Source organism: Ceratotherium simum, chromosome 9 (assembly GCF_057802395.1).
Source record: "Ceratotherium simum simum isolate JZ-2026a chromosome 9, ASM5780239v1, whole genome shotgun sequence".
In the NCBI taxonomy this organism is placed as follows: domain Eukaryota; kingdom Metazoa; phylum Chordata; class Mammalia; order Perissodactyla; family Rhinocerotidae; genus Ceratotherium; species Ceratotherium simum.
In genome coordinates this window covers 83,128,980-83,152,312 of record NC_141908.1, presented here as the reverse complement: position 1 = coordinate 83,152,312, position 23,333 = coordinate 83,128,980, and the positions used below count along the sequence as shown (strand labels likewise).

General features: G+C 40.3%; 1 protein-coding gene across 7 annotated transcripts in view; it reads left to right on the top strand.

Moving 5' to 3' along the window:
- Window positions 1-23,333, top strand: part of PLEKHM3 (pleckstrin homology domain containing M3) — a 174,990-nt gene that overhangs the window by 10,963 nt on the left and 140,694 nt on the right. For all 7 annotated transcript variants that reach the window (XR_015553273.1, XR_015553274.1, XM_087435717.1 and 4 more), the window contains one exon: window positions 15,590-16,462. Coding sequence is in view for 5 of the 7 variants with exons in the window: in XM_087435717.1 (XP_087291843.1) it covers window positions 15,850-16,462 (613 nt within the window). In the remaining 2 variants the exon portion in view is untranslated. The remainder of the gene's footprint in view (window positions 1-15,589; window positions 16,463-23,333) is intronic.

Below are 23,333 nucleotides of genomic sequence, written 5' to 3'. Positions count from 1 at the left end.
CTTAGTAATTAGACAGGGATTCCAGGAACCTCCTTTCTTTCCCCCACGGGGCCTTCGACTGACATAGGTGAGTCATCTTGGTCTCTCTTTCATCATCTTTGAAATAGTCCTGCTGCTTTACTCCACTCTCTCTTGCGGGGTTAATACATGTATTTATCAAGAAGTTTATCAAGCACTTTATAAGACAGACTCTAAACCATGCATGTGAAGATGATTATTCTCAGTAAAGTCAAGTGATTTTTCCTCACGTTAACTCAATTTGAGGAGTTATGTGAGAAAATTGGATGAAATTCAGTCCTGTATTGGGTTTGGAAACACAGCCCCCATTACTGAGGCTCAAGTAGAAGATCTAAATAGTTATATGAGCTGATGACATCTTTAAATCTAAAACTACTTCCCTAGCTCTTTTTGGGCATCTTGCAAGACTGGGTCTCACTGTACCCTCTTGGAGTGGTGGTTACATTGTTGTTGCAGTCTGTCACATATTCAGCCCACACCAGCTGGCTTGGCTCATGGTGCCTGTATGCACTGGTCGTTTACTTCCCGTTACAGCTGGAGGCTGACTAGCAACATGTGGTTTCTATGATGGGAGTTTTTGCCTTGTTCACCTCAGTCCTAGGGTGAAGATAATTGGAGTGGTGGTTTTCTGTGTTTTTTAATCACTCTTCCCTGCCATGGAGGTAAAGGGAAATGGAAAGTGTAGAGTCTGCATTTTGAGACACTCACATAACTGAAGTTTGTGTCTGTCTGTTTTGTTTCTAAAGGCAGGACATATTGGAACTCTGGCAGTTTTATGAAATGGGCTTCTCAGTCAGAAGCCTTGGCTTTCCAATCCAGTATTTGACATAGGGGCACAATAACATTATTGCCTTCAATAGCAAAACAATCTGAGATTTGAAGTACCATGCTTATATTTAGTTTGGTTTCTGGGAAAACATCTTGGGGCATCAATGTCTCAGTGACTTTGCAAGTGGACACAATAAACAAGCACAAAGATGTACTGAAAAATGCTTTCAATGGATTGCCTGTGGGTATTTCAAAGGGAACATCTCTTTACTGGTATTAGAAAGAGCTTGAGCTCTAAGTCACTGGAAAATGAGAACAGCCAAGCTACTGATCTGGAGTGGTTCACAAAATAATTCCTAAGTGCTGCATAGGTGCTTTTGTTTCTATAAAAGGTCTTAGTGAGATCTTTGTTACCTGACCTTTTGCCATGTTGTTTTTAAACCTGGTTTCAATAGCTTAGAATCTTTCTCTACTAAGAAAAATTTTAAATCTCCAATCAACATAATGTGTTGGAAAGTATGTCAAATTTTACTTTAACGAGCTGGTAATGAATTCAAATATACTTTTGTCAGAAAACCAGAGTGGTATTTATGTTTACAGGTGTTAGTGCTTTGAAAACATACTCTTTATTCAGACGTTCATTCAAAAAATATTTACTGAGCACCCATTGTGTACTAGCCATAGTTCTAGGTCCAGTGGCGGTTATAAAAAATGAAATACATAGCATAATCGCTACTCTGAAGTTGCTATTAGTCCAGTAGGGTTGGTGTGTGACCTCAGGCAAGTTATATATCTTTGAGCCTCAGTTTCCTCATCTGTAAAATGAGGATAATAGTACCCACATTACACATCATGAAGCTTAGTGATATAAAGTAACAGGTAATGTAACTGCCACAAAATAGGCTTTTGATAAATGATAATTATGATCATCATCCTCATTTCAGATGGAACAGGCAGCATGCAATGTATATTGTGGGGTAGTACCAAAGACATTCTGTGGATGTTTAAAGAAAGAGACTGTTTTAGGAGCAGGGATCAAAGAAAGCTTGTAGAAGAGGTGGCATTTGAGTTTGAAGTGTGGAGAGAATTTCAGTAGGTAGAGGTGGGGAGAGGGTACCTCAGAAATAACTGTAAGCAAAGTTTTGCAGTTGGTGAAACTAAAATTTGAGCAATAGCATTCCACTTTGGAGGAAAAGAGTGTATTACGGAAGAGAAGTCAGAAGTTGGAGAGGCAAGCTAGGCCAAAATTATGAAAGGGCTAGAGTATCAGGTTAAAGAGTTGGACCTTGTCATCAACGGAAGTGTCATTGAAGGATTTTATTTGCAAATGTCTCCCCACTGCCTAGAACAGTGTCCAGCTCATAGGCAGCACTCAGCAAATATTTGTTCAGTGAATAACTTAATGTGATTTTAGACAAATTGAGCTTAATTTTGCCATGAGAAAAGCCAGGTAGAAATGTCCTACAAATAATTAGGAACACAGGACCAGAGGTCAGGCCTGAGACTGAGACTGAAGGTGGAAATTTGGAAAGCGTGAATATAGAAGTAATTATTGAAGCCACAAGCGTGGATAAATTGACCTAAGGACAACGTGTCACTTCAGTCAGAGTAGAGAGCTCAGGCAGTGCCCCTATTTGGTGAGGACGCCAGGAAGGAAAAGAAGAAGGTGGAGCCTGAGAATGAGACGGCAGAAATGAGAGGAAACTCCCCAGGAGGAAATGTCTGAGAAGGGGCTGGCTAACAGTAGCAAGGAGGCTCAGGACTTTGAAGAACACTCGTGAGTGTGTGACAAGGAGGCCACTGGTAGCTGTAGCAGAGAAGTTTAACTGAGTGGGGCCTTATGCCAGGTTGTAAGGTCTAAGTGGGCACAGTACACTCTGGGACATTTCTTTTTTTTTTCTCAAGGATAGTAATTTCTGGTATTTGCTTTTGAGCATACATTAAACGGACAGTGTACCCAAACTGAATATATAATCTGATTCCAATTAAATTTTGGACAAAAACACACCTAACTGTTGACTTATTTTCTCTGAGTTATGAGATCATGACTGATTTTTATTTTCTTTTCCATATCTGTCAGTACTTTCCAGATTTTCTATGCGTACTTGTTACTTTTAGAACTGGGAACAACACTATACAAATAATTTTTTTATTACTATTTTCTTGAGGTCATAATACTTTATAACATTGTGAAATTTCAGCTCTACATTATTATTTGTCAGTCACTATATATATGTACCCCTTTACCCCTTACGTCCACCCTGCAACCCCCTTCCCCTCTGGTAACCACTAATCTGTTCTGTTTGTCCATATGTTTGTTTATCTTCCACATATGAGTGAAATCATGCAGTGTTGGTCTTTGTCTGGCTTATTTCGCTTAACATCATACCCTCAAGGTCCATCCATGTTGTTGCAAATGGGACGATTTTGTCTTTTTTTATGGCTAAGTAGTATTCCGTTGTGTGTATATTATACCATTCATCAGTTGATGAGTTGTGTGTATATTATACCATTCATCAGTTGATGAGCACTTGGGTTGCTTCCATGTCTTGCCTATTGTGAATAATGCTGCAATGAACATAGGGGTGCATAAGTCTCTTTGAATTGTTGATTTCAAGTACTTTGGATAAATACTCAGTAGTGGGATAGCTGGGTTGTATGGTATTTCTAATTTTTTGAGAAATCTCCGTACTGTTTTCCATAGAGGCTGCACCAGTTTGCATTCCCACCAGCAGTGTATGAGGGTTCCTTTTTCTCCACATCCTCTCCAACATTTGTTATTTTTTATCTTGGTAATTATACCCATTCTAACAGGTAGAAGGTGATATCTTATTGTAGTTTTGATTTGCATTTCCCTAATGATTAGTGATGTTGAACATCTTTTCATGTGCCTGATGGCCATCTGTATATCTTCTTTGGAAAAATGTCTGTTCATATGTTCTGCCCATTTCTTTCTTTCTTTCTTTTTTTTTTTTTTTTTGTGAGAAGATTAGCCCTGAGCTGACATCTATTGTCAATCCTCCTCTTTTTGCTTGAGGAAGGTTGGCCCTGAGCTAACATCTGTGCCAGTCTTCCTCTATTTTGTGTGTGGGTTGCCGCCACAGCATGGCTTGATGAGCAGTGAGTAGGTCCACGACCGAGATCCAAACCTGCAAACCCCAGGCCACCAAAGCAGAGCATGCTGAACTTAACCACTACACCACCGGGCCGGCCCCTTCTGCCCATATTTTGATCAGGTTGTTTGCTTTTTTGTTGTTGAGTTGTATGAGTTCTTTATATATTTTGGAGATTAATCCCTTGTCAGATATGTGATTTGCATATATTTTCTCCTAATTGGTGGGTTGTCTTTTCGTTTTGTTCCTGGTCTCCTTTGCCTTGAAGAAGCTCTTTAGTCTGATGTAGTTCTATTTGTTTATTTTTTCTTTTGTTTCCCTTGCCTGAGAAGACATGGTATTTGAAAAGATGCTTCTAAGACTGATGTCAAAGAATGTACTGCCTATAGTTTTATGGTTTCACATCTTACCTTCAAGTCTTTAATCCATTTTGAGTTAATTTTTGTGTACAGCGAAAGACAATGGTCTACTTTCATTCTTTTGCATGTGGCTGTCCAGTTTTCCCAGCACCGTTTATTGAAGAGACTTGCCTTTCTCCATGGTATGTTCTTGGCTCCTTTGTCGAAGATTAGCTGTCCAGAAGCGGTTTTATTTCTGGGCTTTCAATTCTGTTCCATTGGTCTGTGTGTCTGTTTTTGTACCAGTACCATGCCGTTTTGATTACTACACCTTTGTAGTATATTTTGAAGTCAGGGATTCTGATGCCTCCAGCTTTGTTCTTTTTTCTCAGGATTGCTTTAGCTATTCAGGGTCATTTGTTGCCCCCTATGAATTTTAAGATTCTTTGTTCTATTTCCGTGAAGAATGTCACTGGGATTCTGATTGGAATTGCCTTGAATCTGTAGATTGCTTTAGGTAATATGGACATTTTAACTGTGTTTATTCTTCCAATTCATGTGCATTGAAGATCTTTCCATTGCTTTATGTCATCATCAATTTCTTTCAATAATATCTTATAACTTTCATTGTATAGGTCTTTCACTTCCTTGGTTAAATTTATTCCCAGATATTTTATTCTTTTTGTTGTGATTTTAAATGGGATTGTATTCTTGAGTTCTTTTCTGTTAGTTTGTTATTAGAGTATAGAAATGCAACTGATTTCTGTAAGTTGATTTTATACCCTGCAACTTTGCTGTAGTTGTTGATTATTTCTAATAGTTTTCTGGCAGATTCTTTAGGGTTTTCTATGTATAGAATCATGTCGTCTATAAACAGCAAGAGTTTCACTTCTTCCTTGCCAATTTGGATACCTTTTATTTCTTTTTCTTGCCTAATTTCTCTGGCCAAAACCTCCAGTACTATGTTGAATAAGAGTGGTGAGAGTGGGCACCCTTCTACTGTTCTGTTCTTCCACTTGTTCCTGTTCTCAGAGGGATGGCATTCAGGTTTTCCCTATTGAGTATGATGTTGGCTGTGGGTTTGTCACATATGGCCTTTAGTAGTATGTTGAGGTACTTTCCTTCTATACCCATTTTATTGAGAGTTTTTATGATAAATGGATATTGGATCTTGTCAAATGCTTTCTCTGCATCTATTGAGATGATCATGTGGTTTTTATTCCTCATTTGTTAATGTGGTGTGTCACATTGATTGATTTGCAGATGTTGAACCATCCCTGTGTCCCTGGTATAAATCCCACTTGACCATGGTGCATGATCCTTTTAATGTATTGCTGTATTCGGTTTGCCAATATTTTGTTGGGGATTTTTGCATCTATGTTCATCAGCAATATTGGCCTATAATTTTCCTCCTTTGTGTTGTTGTTGTCTGGCTTTGGGATCAGTGTGATGTCGGCCTTGTAGAATGAGTTAGGAAATATTCTGTCTTCTTCAATTTTTTGTAATAGTTTGAGAAGAATAGGTATTAAATCTTCTTGGAATGTTTGGTATAATTCTCCAGAGAAGCCATCTGGTTCTGGACTTTTATTTTTTGGGAGGTTTTTGATTACTGTCTCAATCTCTTTAGTATGATTGGTCTATTCCGATTCTCTTATTTCTTCTTGATTTGGTTTGGGAGGTTGTGTGAGTCTAAGAATTTATCAGTTTCTTCTAGATTGTCTAATTTGTTGGCATATGTTTTTTCATAGTATTCTCTTATAATCTTTTGTATTTCTGCAGTATCTGTTGTAATTTCTCCTCTTTCATTTCTAATTTAATGTTTTGAGCCTTCTTTCCCTTTTCCTTAGTGAGTCTGGCTAAGGGTTTGTCAATTTTGTTTATCTTCTCAAAGAACCAGCTCTTAGTTTCATTGATCCTTTCTACTGTTTTTTTGGTTTCTATTCCATTTATTTCGTCTCTAATTTTTATTATTTCCCTCCTTCTGCTGACTTTGGTCTTTCTTTGTTCTTCTTTTTCTAGTTCTGTTATGTATAGTTTAAGATTACTTATTTGAGATTTTTCTTGTTTGTTAAGGTGGGCCTGTGTTGCTATGAATTTCCCTCTTAGGACCACTTTTGCTGCATCCCATATGAGTTGGTATGGTGTGTTTTCATTTTTTTTTGTCTCCAGATAGTTTTTGATTTCTCCTTTAATTTCTTCATTGATCCCCTTAGTTGTTCAGTAGCTTGTTGTTTAGTCTCCAAATATTTGTGACTTTCCGAGCTTTTTTCTTATAGTTGATTTCTAGTTTCATAGCATTATCGTCAGAAAAGATGCTTGATATGATTTCAGTCTTCTTAAATTTATTGAGGCTTGCCTTGTTTCCCAACATATGATCTCTCTTTGAGAATGTTCCATGTGCACTTGAGAAGAATGTGTATTCTGCTGTTTTTGGATGGAGTGTTCTATGTATATCTATTAAGTCCATCTGGTCTAGTTTTTCATTTAATTCCACTCTTTCCTTTTTGACTTTCTGTCTGGATGATCTATCCATTGATGTAAGTGGGGTGTTGAGGTCCCCGACTATTATTGTGTTGCTGTTAATTTCTCCTTTTAGGTCTGTTAATAGTTGCTTTGTGTACTTGGTGCTCCGGTGTTAGGTGCATATATGTTTATAAGTGTTATGTCCTCTTGGTGGAGTGTCCCTTTTATTATTATATACTGCCCTTCTTTGTCTCTCATTGCCTTTTTTATCTTGAAGTCTACTTTGTCTGATATAAGTATGGCAACACCTGCTTTCTTTTGTTTGCCATTAGCTTGGAGTATCGTCTTCCATCCCTTCACTTTGAGCCTGTGTTTGTCTTTAGAGCTGAGATGTGTTTCCTGGAGGCAGCATATTTTGGGGTCTTGTTTTTTAATCCATCCAGCCACTCTGTGTCTTTTGATTGGAGAATTCAATCCATTTACATTTGGAGTGTTTATTGATATATGAGGGCTTAATACTGCCATTTTATCACTTGTTCTGTATCTCCCTTGTTTCTCCTCCTGTGTATTTCCAACTGCCAGTTCAGTTTGGTGATTCTTTATGATGGTTTTCTCAGTTTTCTCTTTATTTATCATTTGTGTCTCTGTTCTGACTTTTTGTTTAGTGGTTACCATGAGCTTTGTATAAAAGATCCCATAGATGAGATAGTCCATTTTCTGATAGCCTCTTATTTCCTTAGTCTAATCAGGTTCCATCCCTTTCCTCTTCCCTGTCTAAGTTATTGTTGTCACATCTTGTTCCATTTTGTGTTATGAGTTTGTGATTAAAATGAAGTGATTATAGTTATTTTTGATGCTTTCCTTCCCTTTATCTTTAATGTTATAGTTAAGTATTCGCTAACCTGTTCTGATAGAGAGCTGAAATTTTCTGATTTTGTCTGTCTATTTATCTCTTTGCTTAAGGCTTTGTAAACACTTTCTTTTTTATTCAGGTATGAGGGCCTTCTTGATCATTTCTTGTGTGGGGGGGTGTCTTGTGGCGATGAAATCCCTCAGTTTTTGTTTATCTGGGAAAGTTTTTATTTCTCCATCATATCTGAAGGATAGTTTCACTGGATAGCATATTCTTGGCTGAAAGTTTCTGTTTTTCAGAATTTTGAATATATCATTCCACTCTCTCCTAGCCTGTAAGGTTTCTGCTGAGAAATCTGCTGAAAACCTGATAGGGATTCCTTTGTAGTTTGTTTTCTTCTGCCTTGCTGCCCTTAATATTTTTTCTTCTTCATTGACTTTTGCCAGTTTTACTAATATATGCCTTGGAGAAGGTCTTTTTACATTGATGTAATTAGGAGTTCTGTTAGCTTCATTAACATGTAATTCCAGCTCCTTCCCCAGGTTTGGGAAGTTCTTAGCTATTATTTCTTTGAACAAGCTCTCTGCTCCTTTCTCTATCTCTTTTTCCTCTGGAATATCTGTAATCCTTATGTTGCATTTCCTAATTGAGTTGGCTATTTCTTGGAGAATTTCTCCATTTCTTTTTAGTCTTAGTTCTCTCTCCTCCTCCACCTGAAGAATTTCTATATTTCTGTCCTCTAAATTACTAATTCTGTCCTCCATAATATCAGCTCTGTTTTTTAAGGATTCCAGATTTTTCTTTATCTCATTTATTGTGTTCTTCATCTCCAACATTTCTGATTGTTTTTTTTTTGTTTATAGTTTCAATCTCTTTTGTGAAGAATTCCCTCTGTTCATTAATTTTTTTCCTGAGTTCATTGAACTGTCTTTCTGAGTTTTCTTGTAACTCATTGAGTTTCTTTGTGATAGCTATTTTGAATTCTCTGTCATTTAGATTGTAAATTTCTGTGACTTCAGGACTGGCTTCTGGGTACTTGTCATTTTCCTTCTGGTCTGGAGTGTTAGTATACCTCTTTGTGCTATTTGATGGGGTGGACTTTTGCCATCGCATAGTGGTAGTATCTGATCACAGACTCCACCTTCCACCACTGGCGGGGGCAGGAGCTGTGTTTTCTGGGCCTGCCGTGACCCCTGGCAGTTGTACCTGTCCATTGGAAGCTGTGTTGATAGGGCTCTCTGCGTCTGACTGCCACTGCTTTACACACATAGGCGCAGGCACTCTGGTGGGGATCTCCTGCCCTGGCCCACCATCCGAGCTGGTATGCCAGGCAGGAATGGGACAGAGGGGGCACTTTCTTCCCCACCTGTGCTCCTGCTTTGCACTCAGTTCTGCCCGCCTGGGCTGCTCAGCTTGGTGGGGGCGCCCCTGCAGTTGCTTAGCTGCCTTGGTGTGGAGCGTTCTGCAGGCTAGGAGGCAACTCCAAGAGCGAAAGCATTCCCATGGAGGGCTGCCTTTTCCCCCTTCTCCATTCAGAGTCACACACCGGCTGCTGCATGAGGTCCCTTGCCCTAGATCACTGCTGCTGGGGAGGGGGAGGAGATCCACTTACCTCCTTCCACTGCCTCCGGCGGGGTCCAGCACCCCCACCTTCAGATGTATGGCTGCATGGATCTCTCAGATGTCTATTGTGTTGTGTGGAGGTCCTCTGTTGGTTTGTGAATGTCCTTTTTGTTGTGTCTTATGGGGAGAGACTAAGGGAAGAGCTCACTCCACCATGATGCTGACGTCACTCTTACAAATAATTTTTTTTAATGTTATGTTCCTCATGTATTGCATGGCAATGGACTTCTCATTTATTGAAACTTGTGTACAATGTCGCCATTTAATGTTCCCTCCAGGCCTATAAAAATGGGATTCTGTCTGTGTTTCTAGCTGTCCTCCTCTGAAAGACTCCTGAAGTCTTAGACGTCCGCACTGGCACCATGTACTTATATGCTGCTGTGGCTTGCCTGTGCTCCATCAAAATGCTTACATTGTCTTTATGACAAAGCACCCCCAAAAAACAAAACTTTTTTGTAGCCTCATGGTCCAGAAATGTTATCTTACTAGGGTCAGATCTTCTTGTGATGGATCCTTTACGTTATGTAACACAGAAAATTTTCAGTCAGCCACAGCCTTAACCAAAGTGAAGAACACATAAGAGCCACATGTGCTGACTATCCTTGTAATCAGCCTGGGTTCTCATGTTTGAAGATGGATTGGCAGTCTATCCTAGGTATCTTTGGCAATGCATTTTTCTAGGTAGTCCAGGTGCTTCTAAAACTATATGGCCCCAGACACTGTCTTGGCACTCATTGAACTCTGATTACAAGTCATTTAGTCAAGTGGGTAGAAGTCAGCACCTTTACCATCCAGGTTGGGAGAACATGGCATCTCTGTGTGGGCTGGTCTGGTATTATTGCTCATATCTTCTTCTGCCTCTGTGTGGGAGGACTCCATATTCATCCTGTTACTTAGCCTTGCCTAATGAGAATGTAAACAGCAGATTTCCATGTTAGAGAATAGCAATACACTGATTCTCCATCCTGTTACATTTTGATGCATGCATGGGATTCTGTGTGTTGAGCTTTTATTACTACGCTGACAAATGGACCTCAATTTCTCTATCTGTTAAATAGGGGACATAACCCTTTTAACAGAAATAGTATTCTATAGAAAAATAAGATAAAATGTCTATAGATCATTGAGTTTGGCTGAAAAGTAGCATATTATAAATAGTTGGATGCTGAGTTTGCCTTTGTTGGGCCGACAAATCTTTTCTGGGAGTGACCAGGAGCATGTGGTTGTTGAATGGGTGAGGTCCCATGGAGTGCTCCATAGTTATATGGCATTTATAGTTTACATTTTTTTAAAGGCACGTTGGAACAGTTACCTAGCGAATGATCCACATGCAAAGCCATTTGATATTAGCAACTTTATTGGATACAGGTAGCTGAGTAAGGCATCCATAGGTTAAATGGTTTGCCAGAGGCCACCCAGCATGTGTGTGGTTGAGCCAGATTTAGAACACAGTTCTAATTAGCTCCTAATTTCCAGTGTTGTGCTGAGGCAAACCGTATTGTGCACACACACTGATTCTACTCAGTTCACTTTGTCAGAGGAAGGTACTCTTCATATTTTTACCTGTTTGAATGTGTTATTATTTTTAATTTTTAACTTCTAAACCAGCTGAGGGAAGCTACTAAGAAGTGTTTAGTTATAGAGACTAAACTTGACATTAGACCCTTGTGTTATAGCGAATTTGAGGGCTATACATCCTAGGAAAAGGTGAAATTCCGAAAAGAGAAAGGTTGGAAAATGGAACCTAAAAGGATGAAGATATAGAGATTATATAGGAGGTAAATAAAGCACCATGCCTGCTCTCAAGGAGCTCAGAGTATAGCGTGGGATTGAGAGAGATTGTTGATCATTTCAGCACAATGTGGTAAACCCAGGGTGCTATGAGAGCCTCAGCGGTTTGGAAGGCTCCTCAGCTTGAACCAAAGTATGGAGGAGTGAAATGATAAGGTGAGTTGGTCAGGCACTACCAATTGGAGAGGTGGATAGGTTATGAAGGGCCATGAATGTCACGCAAAGGAATAAGAATGCATTCATTCAACACATGTCTATTTAGTGCCTTTTTGTGTGTCAGGCACTATTCAACGTACTTGGGATACCTTAGTGAACAAAACGAGCATAAAATTCCTGCCCTCGGGGATCTTACATTTTAATGGGGAGAGAGAAACACTAAACATTAAATAATAAGTAAATTAAGTAAATATTAGAAGATGGTAAATGCTAAGGAAAAAGGGTCCAGCCAGCTGATCAAGGTTAACATGAACAGTAGTAAGTCATGTTGATAGTATCTACCCTTGATATGATATGATGAGAATGGCACTTTACCTCTGTAGTTTTTCTCCCCAGAATATATAGCCCTAGTCTAATCATGAGGAAAACAAGCAAATCCCAGTTGAGGGCCAGTCTATAAAATACCTGACCAATACTCCTCCAAACTGTCAAGGTCATCAAAAACTAGTAAAGTCTGAGAAACTGTCACAGCCAAGAGGAGGTTAAGGAGACATGACAACTAAATGTCATGTGGTATCCTAGATAGGATCCTGGAACAGAAAAAGGATATTAGGAAAAATTGAGGAAATCTGAATAAAGTATGAACTTTAGTTAATAACAATGTATCAGTATTGGTTCATTAATTGTGACAAATGTACCATAGTAATGTAACATCTTACATTACTTACATCTTAGAATCTGGATCACTAAAGAATGCTTCCCCGAGGAAGTGATGAGTCCTGATTATTGGTTGCTGTGTGACAAACTACTCCCAAAGTTAGAGTCTTCAAACAGTTTTTTTCGTCATGGTTCTGGGTTAACTGGGCTCATCTGGGCAATTCTCACTTGAGGTCTCTTATGAGTTGCAGTTAGATACTGACTGGGCTGGAATCAGCTGAGAGCTCAACTGGTCTGTCATCCAAGATAGCTTCTTCACTCACATGTCTGGTGCCTCCATGCTTCAACTTGTGCCCTCTCTCTCCAGCAGAGTAGCCTGGACTTCCTATATATTGGCTTAGAGCTTCAAGAGATAGGGAGAGGAAGCTGCCAGGCCAGTTAAGGGCTACACCTCAGATGGGCACAGCATCATTTCTGCCACACTCTGCTGATCAAAACATCACAAGTCCTGCCCAGATTCAAGGGAGTGGAAAAATAAACTCACTTCTTGATGGAGGAGTAGCAAGTTCTCATTGCAGAAAAGCATGTGGGATAGGAGATATGGTTGTGGCCATCTGTAGAGAATACAGGTCTGTCACCTGATGTTAGTTTGAAACCTGAAGGATAATTAGGTATTAGATAGGCAAAAGAGAGGGGAGAGGGTAACTCCTCAACAATTGGAACAGCATGTGGCCAGGCCTGGAGGTCAGCCTGTGTGACTGAGTGGAGGAACAAAGAGAAACAAAGAGAGGAAGAGTGGCATGAAAGTGCTGGGTCGTATAGTGAAGAGTAGGAATTTTCGGAGTATGACTAGGAAGGGTAAATACATATTTACATCAGAAAGCAACGAGAATAGCTGTGTATGTTCCAAATAGAGGCAATGGAAAGCACTAATAGTGAAAATCAAAATTGCTAGAATAGGAAGTACAGATTAGCCCAGAGGACGTGGGACGTGGGATGGAGTGGGGTGGGTCAGGGAAATATTACTCCAAATCACATAGCTAGTATGAGACAGAATTGGGATTTGAACCTAGATCTGATTCTAGATCCACTAGATTGCTCTATATGACTCCACTATATTGCTCACCACACTGCCTGTGGAAAGTCATTTTATATAATAAACTTGAAAATCCCTTGCTAACCAACAAGTAATTTGCTCTTCCTAATTTCTTCCTAGCCATCCAGGCAAATACCTTCTAAGTTTTCTAGGCTCAACTCAAAGGGCACCTCATTTTGAAGATTTTCTTAATATCTCCCTCACCTCCACTGACAATTGACCCCTCCCTTCTTCCCCGACCAAATCTGTTTCCATCCTCTATCAAGGCAGTTTTTTGGATTTGTTTTCTTACCTGGATCATCATGAAAGACTGTGAGCCTTTTTAGGGCAAGAGCTCTGTCTTATTCATTGTTATATCTTTAGTGTCTTGTGTCTGGTGTGACCTTAATAAATGATGAATGGATGGGTAGATGAGTGGTTTCCGGAATCCCTTGTTAAACAGCATTGAAACAGTTCTAAAGTTGAATTGTTACTGCCCTTTAATGATTAAATGAGGCAATGCATACAAAGTGTCCATGGGACCTCGTAATCTCTCAGGGCCTCAGTGTCCTTTTCTGTGAAAGGTTGGGGTTGAAGGATGATCTCAAAGGTCCCTTCCTTGTCTAATAGTCTATAGTTTTAGAACTTGTGGGATAGAAGTGTTCCACAAGCCAGCAGTGCTAGCCATCAGTGGTTATGTGCTTCCAACCAGCCTGCAAATACCCAAGCAGAGGGCACAGACAGTATATATTCCTAGACATTTTGTTTGAAGGTATTTACTCTCTTTCTAGTATGATTAAAGATTGAATTTTAAGTGCTGAGTAAGAAAATGAATATTCATAGTATAATCTTATATGAATAACTTAGTGCTCTGCATCTTGGTGCCTCTTCCATTTCTACATTGTTTATTATGTTCATTTGAAATTTTAGTAAAGAAAGAACTAAAAGTTTTACGATTTATTTTGTGTTTCTTTTTCTTAGCCTCTGGTGTACAAGACGAAACTGAAAAATCCCATTTCTAAATTACAGAAGTAGTGAAAACCCTGTTGCATAATTCAAGAGGCTCAAGGCCTAACTGTCGACACAGAAGGAAAGAAAAACCATATTTGCAGCTAGAAAAATATTATAACTGATGTTTATTTCTAAAAATCAATCTGTGCCTTGCTTCATGAGTGCTAGCATAATAAATATCAGAATATAAAAAGTGGACAAACTCATAGTCATTATCACTTTACAAAAAGTTAACCACAAAGTTCCTGTGAACTGCAAACCTCCTTGATACATTTAAAATAAGGGCTGTAGGGGCCAGCCCGGTGGCGCAAGCGGTTAAGTGCGCGTGCTCCGCTGCAGCGGCCCGGGGTTCGCTGGTTCTGATCCTGGGCACTCACTGATGGACCGCTTGGCAAGCCATGCTGTGGCGGCATCCCATATAAAGTGGAGGAAGATAGGCACGGGTGTTAGCCCAGGACCAGTCTTCCTCAACAAAAAAAAGAGGAAGCTTGGCAGATGTTAGCACAGGGCTGATCTTCCTCACACAAAAAAAATAAATAAATAAGGGCTGTATATACTAGTTTTATTTATATACATTAAGCAGTATAGATTGGTGCTGTTGATTTAAATGTAATGGTTTAATGACCAAAGTGCTAAAAATGATTTTAATTAACCATAAAACTTGTACAGTCTTTAAAAAGAAGGCACATCTATGTACCGTTGTAGTAACATGCAAAAGTGTTGCTAATTGCCTAGTTTTACCTATTTATAAGTATTTAAGGAAAAAAAAGCCCTTGCCTAGTTGTTTTGTTTTTTGGTAAAGATACAAAGGTATATGTGGCTGTTGAGCACATGAAATGTAGGTAGTGTGACTGAGGAACTTTATTTGATTTTAACAAATTTAAATTTAAATAGCCACGTATGGCTAATGTCTACCGTATTGGATAGCATCACTGTCAAGGTCTGCTCTAATTCAGCCTGGCCTTGGAGATCTAGTGTTTCCCAGAAAGAGTGGGTTAGTGCTCTTATAGAATTCTTTCTGCCCAGCCCCAAGGCTGGACTTGTATTCCTGGGCCAGTTCCTAAAGCCTCAGGGAGTTTGGAGCCTGAAGCCTTTTTCCAAGATGACTGGAGGAATTCTGCAGTCCAGAGTCATCATTAGGCATCACATGATCTACGGCTGAGAAGTACAAGCACAGTAACATTCGGGTTTAACAAAAGGGTGGAGCCTCCCTCTCTGCTTCTTCTTTGTGCCTTTAAGTCCAACAACTCATCAGAGCTTTCAAGCTTTGTGAAAGGACTCATGCATATATGACTTGCAGACTGATTACGATATAGGCCCAGTCACAGAATTCTTAGTCTTTTTTGCTAACTATTTTAGGTCAACTATCACAGAGATTTACCAGGGCAGTCTTTTCACAACTGCTCTCAAAGGCTTCTCTGTGTGAGTAAAAGCTATTGTCTTTAGTTCCCCTTATCAAGTGTTCCACCCTGCTCTGTGTAAGCTCTAGTACAAAGCGGGTAGTGACGTGTTCTCTTGACAGTGGAATTTCTGTGTAGGTGTTGTTCACCTTTCCGCATGACTGCCATAGAAGAGATGTAAAGATGGGGAAGTGACTGGGAAGATTCATGGACTGTAGAATACAATGAACCATGTGCCAATGTTGTCCTGTTTATTTTCTTCCAGGAAATTAAGGCTTGCAGTGGCATTGCTTTGACAAGCACTTTCTGTTGTCTTTACACAGATCACAATGAAGAAGAACCTCAAAGGAATGTTTGTCTCCCCATACCTTTGTTAATGACCATTAGCAGCTAGCGGATGCTTATAATGACCAAGAAAACATCCACCACGTTTGTGCTTGGCCTGCTCCAGGCAGCCAAATGAAGGTTTCTTCCAGTTGTTTCCAGAACTCTATTGCTGAAGCCCCTCTCTTTGTTGGTTGAATGTTCATGAAGCCCTTTCCTGAACCAGCTTAGGAGGCTTACGCCTCTTGGAGCCTGTGACATGGAAGCTTTGGAAGTAGATGATATTAGCCCCGCCTTGGAAGTTACTGAAGATTTCTTTAGTACTTTTGACAGTAAGTTAGAAAAGGCTGTGCAGCAAGCAGAAGTTTATGGGATTCAAGAAGTCCCTGAACTGGTGGGGCACGAGATATTCAGTAACGTAACAGACAATGGTGCTATCAGAAATGTTGCCTCCCTGGGCAAAAGGGGCATGATTTGGGACCCCTGTAAGAGCAGGCTCTTAGAAACCAAAGTTCAAAATGTCTTTCCTGCCAAAGAACAGTTTATGGTCCAGAAAGGGACAACCCCAGATAATCTATCCTGGATGGAACAAAAGGAAGCGTCAACCTTTAATTTTTTCAACATCTGTCAGCGCCGGAGGGACAGACCTCGTTCTGTGAATGACTTATTGGATGAGACCTCTACTTTCAAGCCTGGGCATGCTCGATCGAGGTCAGATATTACCCAAGTGGACTGGAGGGTAGTCCTCAAAACCATGCCTTTGCAGCAGCAGGAGCAGCAGCAGCAGCCGTCTCTTCAGGGTCCTCACTTCACCAGGCCATCTTTTCTGACGCCCTCACCAAATAAGGTAGAAGATGCTCAAGGAAATACTGGTATGTTTTTATATCTGACTGCTAATGAACAATTGTTGATTTTCCTTTGTTTCTCTTCTGTTTACCTCATGAGAATCTGACTCTCCCATAACCATGTCTGGCTTCGCTCACTTAAGCTCCTTCTTCCATTTACTTCCGTGCTTTACCTCGAGTCTATAGTCTTACTATCTTCGTAGCAGGTGCTAAGTGAAAGACAACTATGGTTAAATTTTCACTTTCTAATCTTGTATGTTAGAATCAGAATATTTTCACAATTAATGTGGTATTTTCCTTTGAACAGTGTATGACACTCTTATTCACATCAGTAGATGTTCATTGGATGACACAGTGGGCTTAGCCTTGTGCTGTGCAGGATTTAAAGACATATGAAGATGATCCCTGCCCTAAAGAACTTCTCATTTAGCTGAGGGGATCAGACACTACCAAAGACTCAAGAAGCCACCCAGTATTGAGAGAAAGTAGATGGTCAACTGAAATGTTGGTGAGGGAACTTCAGTTTTACTCTACATTGTTGAGATTTTTTTCAATGAGTGAGTGACAGAGACTAAGAAGATAGAGGAAAGAGGAGACACTTTGGGCTGGGCTTGTCAGGAAGGGCTTGTGAAAGGTCATGGAACTTGAGCTGGACCTTGAAGGACGTGAAGATGCAGAAAGAGGGTCATAGTAGAGGACACTCTGTCAGGATTATGGTGTGAACAAAGGTGAGGAGATGCAAGGTGCAGAGGAGAGCAAGTTGAGCTTTGTGAGGAGAGCAAAGGATCCCATGGTGAGTAGTAGAAGGAAAATGTTGGAGAGCTTGGTTCAGACCTCATGGTGTAGGGTCTTGAATTTCTTTTTTACTCGTACTTTATACACATACATGTGCATATGAATATGTACTCATGTACTCACACATGAACTTTCTCTTCTGTGAGACATGACAAACCATCTCTTCGTTTCTCCTAGCATTTTCCTTCAAGATAACCTCATTTGTACAGACTATCCATTTTTATTACTGATGATGCTTCAATCACCCTACTCAACCTTTAATTTAGATGGCTTCTCCTCAATTAACTGAGCAGACTATTTTATGTACTTCACTGCTATTTTAGTGTTACTTCAATCTCTAATCATTGCTTGGTATTCCATTGATACATTTAACATTTTAATTAATAAAATTTAGTTTCTAAGTATAACTTGAGGCAAGGATATAGTTTAGTATATCTATTAAGGAAATACAGTATTCTTGTCTGTGAGGTGCTGCATTATTTCTCCATCGGGTTCAAATCCATCCTTCTAAAATACTTTGCTTTTCCCCAATCAAATTCATGACTTGTAATTCCTCGTCTTTTCTACTAGACTTTCACCAGTCCTCTCTAACATCTAGCCCAGGGTGGTGACCATGAGAGTAAAAAGAAAAGGAATATTAGAAAGCACAGGACTTGGTAACTGATTGGCTGTTAGGGGACAAACAAGTTACTGTCACCCCTGGAGCCTGACAGAATGAGAGCTTTGCCTTGAGCTCATGTACAAACAGGTGCACTTGTTGATTAGCAAATAACCTCAATTGTTTTTTGGTTTCTTGGAGTTCGCATTGATTTTTATTACTAAACTATCATAACCATTCTAAATCCCTGACATAAGCGAAGTTAGGAGGGTGTATGTTTCCAGTTTTATTTTTTCTATCTTGTTCGGATTATAAATGCAAGAACCAGGCCTTCATTAGGTTCTCTCTGTAGTGTATGACAGATCATGATTATAATTTTTTAATTCTCAATTTTAAAAAAATTTGAATATTAAATGATGTTGATATAAAGGACTGAATGGTATTTTGAAAAATAACCTGTAACAAGTGGCCTTTGCAGGTATTGATATAATATAGCCGGGCCACCTTTTGGTCACCCATGGGATACTCATCCTAGCAGGAATCAGCAGGGTTGGGCCAATGGCATGCCACATTTCTGACACCTTTCCTTTCTGGTATGCTCTGGAGGGCAGGCGAGATACATCATGTGTTTATTGTTCACCAGGTGAAGGGCAGGGGCAAGCAGTGAATGTTCACTGGTCACCCATTCTCGGGCTGTGGTGGAGAGGAGTTCTAGACACATGGCTGGTCACCTACTTTGCTGACTGTAATTCTCACAAGCATTTGGGGGGATATACCAATCCCCAGGTGCATACTAGTCAAAATCAGCCAAGACCTTTGACTAAAGTTTACTATAAACCTTTGAAATTAGTGTTCGAGACTGAAGAAAGGCTTATTGTATCTCCTGAAGGAATATGCCAAAAGCAGAGGGAGGCAGTGTAGTATCTTGGGAGCTGGAGATTTGGGGTCAGGCCAGAACACTTCCTTGAGTCTCCGACTTACATATCCGACTGCCTGGTGAACATGTCTGTTGTAAGATCCCACAGGCACTACAAATTCATAGTGTCTAAAAGTGACCCATCATCCTCCCAACTCCTCCTCTGCTGTTCTGAAAATTCATAAGGATTAATGAGAGGCTGGGGGCTCCTCAGAAGAAGTACAGTTTAGTCCAGTGGGCTTCCTTTGGTGAGGTCAGCTTGGTTTTGCGTCTAGCCCCATCACTCTCTTACTTAGGAGCTAGATTACTGGGTGGTCTTATGTTTTCTCCAGTTGATTTTTTTTGTTTCTGGCACCTTTTCCAAGTTCACCTTGAGTAGTTTAAAGACTTAGCAGGAGTGGTTCTTCTCCTCCTTATCTGCCACTTTTTCCTCTTCTGCCCCTTTCATGCTCTCTCTTTCCTCCCATAACAACAAGCCCAAGGGTCTTCTTCATTAGGTAGGGCCTCTGCATCTTCTGCCTCATATGGCAATGAATACCTGGGCTTTTGAGCCTTACAGAAGATAAATGCTGCTTTGGGTATAAAGCGAGTCAGGTTCTGGCATAATGAGAGCAGTGGGGAGAAAATGGGCAGGCCTGTCTGAAGAAGGCCTTCTCATCAAACAAGGTAGCATATTGGTTAAAAACACTGACTTTAAACCCGGACTGTTAGAGTTTCCTTCTTTGTTCCAGTACTTACTAGCTGTGTAACTTAGGACAAGTTTCTTAATCTCTTTGTGCCTTCATCTTTTTTTTTTTTGCCATAAAAGTGTAGGATAATAGTAGTGCTCACCTCAATATCTTGTGAGCGTTAAATGGGTTAAAACATCTAAAGTGCTTCTTAGAACCATGTTTGGCACATAGCAAACACTTAATAAACGTTTTAAACACTTAATAATATTATTTTTACTATTATTAGTTGAATTTTAAACTCGTCAGTGAGAGTCAGTGACACTACCTCACTCCTAGTTTCCCCAACATAGTTTCTTTCGTAAAATGGCCTCACAGTGAACATTTTTTGAACTGCCCTTCCTGCAGTGTACTTTCTCATAGTTATTCACTGGTTTGTGAATGGGAAATAGACCATCCAAGCCCTCTCTCATACTGATTTGTGCTCTCTGCTTACTGTCTTCCAACCAGAGTTTATGGTCACCGAGGGAGGGACTGTTTGTTACACGTTGTTTTATTCTCAGTACGTAACATAGTGCTCTGAACATAGCATGTGCTCCAAAAATGTTTTTACATGTGGAGTGAATGTAATTGAGAAGAATCAAGCTGACAAATTAAAAACATTAACTTCCTTAGCTGGTTTGTGTCTTTAGAGAAAGAACGACTCCCCCTTCCTTTCTGCAGCTCTTGCACCATCATCGAACATTTCACACCTTGCACATCTTCTCTGTGAAGCTCTCTAGCAGCAGTGGAAAATGAAGATTTGCACTATCCTTGTGATAAGAGAAAATCAAACAGATGTGGCTTATAAGTGGCCCCTAGTGTTGGAAGAATGTTGCCCTGGCCCAAGAGGAGTGTCCGATACCATCTCAGACCCCTGGTTGCAGAGGCACAGTTAGGATTCCCCATCGTAGAGGATTCTGGCTGCCATTTGGTGAGCACAAAGCCTGGTGAGATAATTGTGATTGCCTTTTAGTCTTTCTGAATTGGATTGTGATTGCCTTTTAGTCTTTCTGAAGTTGGCAATCGTTTGAGATAATTTTGCATTGCTCCTCAACTTTTCTCTGTTCCCTGGTAGTGCTTCTTTCCAGAAGATTATTGCTTAGGATTTGAAGATTGCTTCTTTCCTAGGTTCTTGGGATATATGAGAACAGAATGCATCAAACATTAACAGCCTACTTGTTACTGGCAAAGCCAACATTGGAGCACTTGGTGTATTTGTCCTTATGGTGAGAGAGCCCAGGTGGAAAGAAAAGGAAAAAAATCATAGCAGCAGCGGCAGCTAGCACTTACTCTGTACACTGACTTTTTAAGTGCTTTACAGGTAGCTGCTTATTTAACTCATATAACACTCCTGTAATACAGGTATTTTTATTGACCCCATCTTAAGGATGATGAAACTGAGGCATAGACAGATGTTAAACTGAGTCATGACATGCTTTTTGTCCTGCAGCTAGTAATGAGTGGTACCTCAATGTGGATCTAGGCAGTCTTCCTCCAGAGTCCATGCTCTTGCCCACTAAGCTTGGCTGTTCCTTACTTTGGAAGCCAATAGTCCTCAGTTTCCAGATCACTCCACTTCAAAAGCCTTTTTGGCACTCAGTCTCTGTGGGGATAGAGATGGGAAGTGGTGTAGAAGAGACAGACCTGGATAGTGTTCATCGAACTAAATTTAATCCCTCAAGAGATCAGTGGTGAGGAAAAACTGAGACACACTAAAGCAGTCTACCTCAGCAAGTATTGTTTCCTGCATTTAACATATTCACTAAAATACATGGACAGTGCAGAGCTGGTCACAGTTCTTTAGGGGACCAATGAATCTGCAAAAAGAAGACTTTGCCTTTCACATTCTTAAATGTTAGCTATGCACAGAGCTTGAGTAAACCAACCTCCATGGGTTTATAACCATGGAAAGAGGACTTGGGGTTTTGTCCGACCTTTGGCTGCCTTTTTCAGTCTTACTTGGAAGCCTACCTTTGGCTGCCTTTTTCAGTCTTACTTGGAAGCCTGTGAACACATTCTAGGGATTGCATTGCCTCAGGCAGAGATGGACCTAGGACACTTCTTAAAATGGGATGTTGCCTGTGCTAAATGGATGAAGGGTACTGCCAGTGGGTCCTACTAGGTCAGTGGGGTGTGGTTGAATCCAACCTAGTTAACACCATCTGTATTACTGAGGATAGGGTAGGAATGCCAAAAAGATTAGCTCATAAAATGATAGGAGAGAAAGGATCTAAGGTAAGATGGCAACAGAGGCAGTTATTTCTAGAGTCTCAAGGTAGGTGGTAGAGACCAAAGCTTCCTCAGGGTCAGCTCCATTCCTTACTGCCATCCCAGTGTCTGCCATGCCTTGGGCAGCTGTGGTGAGGTGTGAGGGAGGGCTGATCCCACCACCAGAATGGCTAAGTTCTAGTCCTAGCACTAATCTTAGTTCTATACAGACGTGATCTTGACTAGTATCTATACTTCACCATTTACTCCTTTGCATCACTGTCATCCTGTTCTTGTTCATTGAGTAATGGTACAGCCAAAGACACCAGGGGATTTCCCACAGAATAAAGAAGACAGGGTCCTAACATTGTAGAATTACAGTCTAAATATAAACATGTACCAAGGGAAGAACATAAGAAGTCATATGAACATGTGGACACTAGGTATGTTATCAATATGAAAAATAGTTATATACACACACACTTATACCTGTAAGTGTGTACACACAGTAGAGGAAGGTGAGGCTGTTGTGAAAGAACTCTCAGCTAGGACTCAAAAGTGTTTATCCCCGGGGCCGGCCCCATGGCGTGGCAGTTGAGTACGCATGCTCCGCTGCTGGTGACCCAGGTTCGGATCCCAGGCGTGCACCGATGCACCACTTGTTGGGCCATGCTGTGGCAGCATCCCATGTAGAGTGGAGGAAGATGGGTGTAGATGTTGGCCCAGGGCCGTCTTCCTCAGCAAAAGGAGGAGGATTGGCATGTATGTCGGCTCAGGGCTGACTGATCTTCCTCACAAAAAAAAAAAAAAAAGTGTTTATCCCAGCTCTATTCCTAACTCACCATGTAGGTCTGGAAAAATCACTGTTGCCTTTGGTTCATAAACCGAGTGAAGCAGGTTAATTATCTCTATGATCCTTCCCAACTCTAAAATTATATCATTCTAGGATGTATTTGAACTGACCCTGACTCATGGTTTTATGGGAGCTAATTACTGTGGTCAGGTTGGTAATGGAAGGTCGTGATAGAAATACAGGTATAGTTGAAATTATTTAACATAGAAAGATTTCTATGTGCCTTGTAAGTCTACTTCTGGAGGAACTACTGGTGCAATTTTTAAAATCAAAATTTTTAAAAGAAATCCTCCGCATTAGCTATGGAGTGCTGAAACTCCACAGACTGCCAGAATTTGACTGACTTTTCCCTCCCTGACTGTGTTCACACTTTCATCTATGTGGCAAGTGCAGTGGTCAGCTGGGTTTTTGTTTCAGTCAGCTTCACTTGCTGGTGACCTGGCACCATTCCTCTCTCCCTGTATTCTCTTGTTCTAAGTACTTTAGGAAAGGGTCTCCAGCAGAGATTTTCTTTACGGCCAGAAAAGCCATGATAGTATGGTTTCTTTATCCTGAGTTTTATGTTACTCTGTTTCGATACCCTTTCCCCATCTTTCACTTGAAAAAAAAAAAATCCAAATTTGGGATTTATACTAAAATGACTGCTTTTTCAATTATGTTTCCCAAAAGCCTTGGAGCCAGTAGAGGTAGAATATTCCTGCAGGCTTACAACAAGTGAGGTCACCAGGACATGGTCTCTTGCTGCGTTTATGATTCACCCTTCAGCAAGATTAGTCAGTACAAAGAAGTTGCTAAAATAGGTCACAGAAAGTTGATTT